A 5,666-nucleotide genomic window follows, 5' to 3' on the forward strand; every position below is an offset into this window, starting at 1 on the left:
TCCTTCATGTGGATGGTTTCTGGGTGTGCATCGTGTTCTCTGATAAACTTTAGGTTAAATTGATCTGTACATAAAAAAACATATAGCAAAATCCGCAGTGTCAATTCAACACCAATAGAGTTAAATTCAACACTTTGAAAGTGTCTATATTGGTCCACCCCATTTTGAGTTAAAACTACACTTTTAAAAGTGTTAAAAGATCAACACTGTGATAGAGTTGAAGCAACTCTCTCAATAGTTGACATTTAACACCAGTCAACACAGGCCAGTGTTGAATTTACACAACACTAGTGTGCAGTGTCAGAATTTAACACTATCTGTATATTGTTTTAACACCGACTAGTTGCTGAGCTATGTAACACTATAGGGGATTTAAAATTAAACTCTGTATTTTACTCTTGTAGAGTTGATTTATATAACACTGTCGGGAGTTATAATCCTCAATGCTATATATGGTACAATTTTACTTTGGAATTCAGTATACTCCTAGTATTTAATTACAAAGAAGAAAATCAATACAAAAGTTTGTTCAAATAAAATTGTATTTTCAAGCCCACCACAAACATAGCATTAAAATAACATTTCTTAAATGGCAGCCTCAATAGTACAGGTCACACAAAACAATAGCATGGGTCACACAACATGGCACAATGTATATTTTTTCATCCATCTCATTAGATAACTGTTTATCATAGGGTCTATAATAAATCAACTCATCAATAGAAACAACATAAAATGAATCATCCCTCTCCTTGATACAATAAGCACTGAAGTGACAGTGACAGTATTTGTTGAAACAGTGTCCCGGTGCAAACGAATAAGTTGTTTCTTGAACCCTGAATAAGTGAAAAATAATATAGAACATTCTGGCTGTCCACATTTCAAACGTAATGTCTTTCCTGGATATAAACCATGGTAAAATCTCAAATGCTTACAAAGCAACATAGAACTTCTGTGGTGTAACTTGCAGATAAAACAAATCAACATATTTGCATCCAAGGATGTGCGTCACCTCAGATACTTGTGTTCAGCAGTCTTGCTCTGAGCTCCTTCACACGAGGACTTTCCTTGGTACTTCCCACATCAATGTTGAACACAGTTGTTTGGATGAATGTGTAGAAGCTGTTAAGGGATTCGTGGTAGTGAACACTGAAGATGAAGTGGGCCTTAAAGAGTTCATCGAAAGCTGCCAGGGACGTCTGAGCCTTGCAAGGGATGGCCTTGTGGTCAACGATGACATAGAATCTTTGGATGTTGTTCTTCTCTTCACCGACACACAGGAGGATGGGTTGTCCTGGTTCCAAACTCTCAAGGAAGGTCTCAACACTGGCGCCAATCTGGAAAAAACAGAAGCACGAGGAACAATTTTAATGGCCCACTACATTACTAAAAACATATGTGCCTCTTCACAAAAAGAGGCATTGCGAATACAACTAAATAAAGAAGCATATTAAAACATTGCATACCCTCAAATATCTCACAAGTTTGATTGCTTGATGCGAGCTAATTTTAGGACTCTTCTTGGGTCCTTTTGCAGTAGGGGGAAGTAGGTGAACCAGCAGTAGGATGCTTGACAGGTCACTGTCCCAGCCTAGGGGGAAACCAGAAGAAAGTAGAAGATTTAACAAAGACTTACATGTGAAAATAAATATATCCACATTATGCTCAGACAAGATTTCTGAATCAGGCAAGTAAATTAATGTTTTAAAAAGATAATGAGCGATGCTTACCAGACGTATCTGAGGAGAGCTGCCCAGACAACAAAAATGTCTCTTGCTCTTTGGTCCAGCTTGATAGGTACAGGTGGTTGAGCATCTCCGAGATAGAACTGCAGTGTCGCGCTGGACTGTCTTTATCCTTCAGGCCAAATAACCAGATCCACTGTCAGCATCATAGAAGTGCTCCTATAAAATTCGAGAAGAAAGAACAAAACTAAACATAACTGATGGGTCACAGCCAAACAAGGCAAATTCAGAATAACCTCCCTGCATACATTGTAGTATAAGCCATTCATTTACAAACTTACATATCCATTTGTTGATTAAGGATCCCCAGGTAAGGAAATAGAGTGGTAGTGCCAAGAGCGTATTTTGTTCGCACATAGGTTGGTGGGATCCTCCTTTAAAAAGTAGAAAAACATATTATTTTTCAAACTTTAAAATTGTAAAATGTCAAACTAAAATAAGTATTATTATCAAGAAGAAAGCAAAAAAGACAGACATCTCTAAAGTAAACTATATTAATGCAAACAAATGATTTGTGTTATCATGATAACTATTCGTCTTTTTGTTTACAATTCCCGTGGCTTCTTTTGCACTGATCATACATTCGCCCGGTTTTCCCATTGGCTAATTAATTTGTATAACTTAATTGCTTTAATATTTTTGCTCCAGAAATGAGATTATATTTTATATATATCATTTAATAATGTGACAGGGTTCTGCATCTTAATAATGTGTGAGACAACTGCATCTTATGCTATGAAGAAAAAATAGATTTAAGGTGGGCACCAGTGAACATAAAATGCTTACCCATGAACTTCAATCATGTCAGCCACCAGTAGGTTTATCATATGTCGCCGGGTACCATCCGTCAATGTCTTCGTTTTGTCATATTCATGCAACACTTTTACTCCCCCTGGCTTGGACTGAAGAACATCTCTCACCATCTAAAAATAAAAAGAATCAGACAATAAGTTATCATGTTAACCTTTACGGCAACAAGAGCACTGCTCGTTTGGACAATGTCTTTGGGTTTCAGTTTTATTAACAAATGTAATGTGCGATATACCGCTTCAGCTGATTCCCGATCGTCGTGGGTCCTTTTCCTCCCACCATCGTTCTCAAGAGTTATTGTTGCATCAGATGAATCAGAAGGCACAGAGGATACGGTGTCTGACACATTCGACTCAAAGGAAATTTCTGCTAGCTCTGGTTGAAGCACAACTGCAAGACAGTTCAAAGAAATACACAAAAAAAATTGGTTATACCGTCACAACTCTACAATACTAGTCAGAAAAACAGCTCACAGTACATTACAGTTCATGATCCTCATTTTCCCCTAACAAAGCTAAATCTTACCTCCAGACTTTTCTGTGGACACATTGACGGTAAGGTCCCCTGCTTGTAAAAGTTCCTCAAACACATCTGCATCCACCTCTGTCCCTGATTGATCCGTCAAGTGCAAGTCTGTCTGTAGAGGAAGACCTAACTTTCCTATTACTGAGAGAATATCAGATTTAGAAAAATGGTCCTTTGTAAACTTCTATTGACACTTTTATTATTATAATGTCTGAGCAGTGTGCAGAATATGCGATATAAATTCCCCATCATACACCAATTGTCCATTTTGACTTGCTCACAAGACATAACAATTGGTCAACATAATAAAAAAACAATTGATAGGCGAGGCAACCAAACATTACTTAAATTAATATAAAAAGACACTATAACATGAACTGACATTCAAGCAAATAATTAGTTTACTCCAAACAGATACAACTGTGTAATAAACAAGTTATACCAACCTCTCAATAAATGTATTGTAGTCTTCATAGCCTGCTTCGGTTTCTGCCACCTGAACATACTTCTGACTTGAACCAAATATCACCTTGACCAGCATATTGTCCTACAAAGAAAAGAAAAAAACATTCATGAAAAGTCTAAAACTCATGTTTTGTTTTCCCCTTGCCTTTTCTATGCCACAGGTTACCCGCCCGTTATGGAGGACATTTTTTAGATTTTCAACCCGCCCAAAGTGATCGAAATTCGGACCCCAGACTTGGGCAAACCACGCCGAATCATGGAGCCACGGATAATCTTTAATTCGACTGGAGGACGTTTTCCTTAAGCGGGTCCATAAATCGCTTAACCCGACGAAAGCGGGTCGCGCATTCTCCAGGTCAGGACATTTTTGGAGTATGAAAGGGGCTTAAAAGAGCCTGAGCCTGACCTTCTGTTTAGCTAACTATGTGTCGGCCAGAACAGCAAGCTTGCACATCTCTTTACGTCTCCATTGTGCAGACATGTTTGTCCAAAGCATGTTTTAATTACTTTACTCCTTCTGACATTTGCGTTTTTCCGGTCACATTAGCCACATGGCAGCCCTACCCACAGACATCGACACACGGACATACAAAATAACTTAAATTGCAAGTAGATAATGTCCACATGATAATACATTGACTTTCCATGTATTTCAAATAACTTCAGTTTAAATTTGAACCAAAACTAAGAAAGTGCAAAGAGCAGAGTGGAAACGTGGCTTACCCCGAAAAGTCCCGACACTAAGAGGAAGTAAAGCTAACGGAACAGTGAGATAAATGCAGTCAAAATAAAATGCTCTTGACATTTCACGACAACCCCCACACATTTATCTTTATTTAAAAGTGTCTAACCTTAATATGAAGCCCAATAGACTTGTTTAAATAATTTAATAAACACATGTGGGCGAAATGGCAGTAATAAACGAAAAGAAAAGAAAATAGTGGACAACATAGGATAATTGTTAACCTGCCTTCAAAATAAATGTCTGTGCTCTACCATTACAGAATTCTTTAAAAAAATTACAATTACGGTTCATAATATAACGTGATTGCAACGTGTGTTGATTATTCTAATTTCTTAATGAGAAATAATATCACTATTCATCCTACTTGGCTAACATCACAGTCTTTGGCTAGATAAACATTCTTTTTTATGCTATTCGGTTAGCTAAACATGCTGAGCTGGATATACCTTTTCCAACGTTAATGTTACCTGTAGAAATACACACTAGGGTAGAACATTTAATGAAGAGACATATGCGGAGACATACTTACACACGTATCATCCTAGTTGGAATGATGTCTGAACATGTCCAGTCCACAGAAAAGAGTCTTAAGGTGTTTGTCTGGCTGCGTCAAACAATCTCCCGCCTCTTTCAATCATGCGGCCTTCTGGGGGATGGGTAACACGAGCTGGAGTGTAAAATCAACACTGTAGAGTTGTTTGCAGATTATGCCATTTGACTCCCTGTATTAACACCAACTCATTTTGAACAATAACTCTCTTAGAGTTGATTAACACTAAACCTGAGTTGAAATAACTCTATATTTTAACACTCAACCCTAACACTGAACATCCAACACTTTCGATTTTGCTGTGTAGTTGTGAAAAAATATATAGTAAATATTTCCCTTCGAGGTATGAGGAAGTACTTTTCATCACTGCTAGCTAGTATAACTCCACAGGTGTGACATTATCACGTGACAGTATCATAATACAGCTACAACACGTCAGAATAACTTAACTTTAAAGTTAGTGGAGCATTATGTACTTGCCTGCTAACCACTTAGCTTAGCATAGGCCACTGTGGTCAGAGAGCTCTCGGGATTAAGTTTCAACTCTTGGCTGTTTTAGTAAATCCCACAGGAGAAGCAGCTCCCGAACGTCACATCGACCGTTTATCAGCTAAATGACGAATAAAATAAACATGTCGTTTTACCGATTATTAAAACACTGAAGCTTGAAATCCTCTCCACACGTTTTCTTCTCCGTTCATCCGTAGCGATGTTTGGTTGCCAGTGGTTACAGGTGTATGCGCGCGTGTGTGTGTTTGTGTGTGAGCAGGGGGGCGGGGTCATATTGACTGACATATCCAGCAGCCAATCAGGGCCCGGCAGCAAA

At 38.2% G+C, this 5,666-nt stretch overlaps 1 protein-coding gene across 4 annotated transcripts; it reads right to left on the reverse strand.

Annotated features, from left to right (window-relative positions):
• Positions 1–524: 524 nt before the first annotated feature.
• LOC130193879 (uncharacterized) lies at positions 525–5,584 on the reverse strand. 4 transcript variants are annotated; one of them, XM_056414684.1, is made up of 9 exons: positions 4,820–5,584; positions 3,527–3,627; positions 3,081–3,221; positions 2,791–2,945; positions 2,532–2,668; positions 2,027–2,119; positions 1,731–1,904; positions 1,467–1,591; positions 525–1,337 (listed from the first exon to the last, which is right to left on the reverse strand). In XM_056414684.1, exons 2-7 carry the CDS (start codon positions 3,582–3,584, stop codon positions 1,853–1,855), a joined length of 636 nt encoding a protein of 211 aa, XP_056270659.1. In that variant the 5' UTR covers positions 3,585–3,627; positions 4,820–5,584; the 3' UTR covers positions 525–1,337; positions 1,467–1,591; positions 1,731–1,852. The 4 variants fall into 4 exon arrangements, with proteins under 4 accessions (XP_056270659.1, XP_056270658.1, XP_056270657.1 ...); XM_056414683.1 differs by having other exon boundaries at positions 3,527–4,957; positions 5,485–5,568; XM_056414682.1 differs by having other exon boundaries at positions 3,527–5,584.
• Positions 5,585–5,666: the final 82 nt, after the last annotated feature.

Source organism: Pseudoliparis swirei, chromosome 5 (genome assembly GCF_029220125.1).
Source record: "Pseudoliparis swirei isolate HS2019 ecotype Mariana Trench chromosome 5, NWPU_hadal_v1, whole genome shotgun sequence".
Lineage (NCBI taxonomy): Eukaryota > Metazoa > Chordata > Actinopteri > Perciformes > Liparidae > Pseudoliparis > Pseudoliparis swirei.

What these genes read in the sequence shown, in the direction of transcription:
- LOC130193879 (XM_056414684.1), bottom strand. Translation starts at nt 3,584, where the DNA reads ATGTTCAGGTGGCAGAAACCGAAGCAGGCTATGAAGACTACAATACAT. An exon ending in TACAATACATTTATTGAGAG is followed by an intron (nt 3,222 to 3,526) that starts GTTGGTATAACT and finishes ATATTCTCTCAG; the next exon opens with TAATAGGAAAGTTAGGTCTT. An exon ending in CTTAATCAACAAATGGATAT is followed by an intron (nt 1,905 to 2,026) that starts GTAAGTTTGTAA and finishes CGAATTTTATAG; the next exon opens with GAGCACTTCTATGATGCTGA.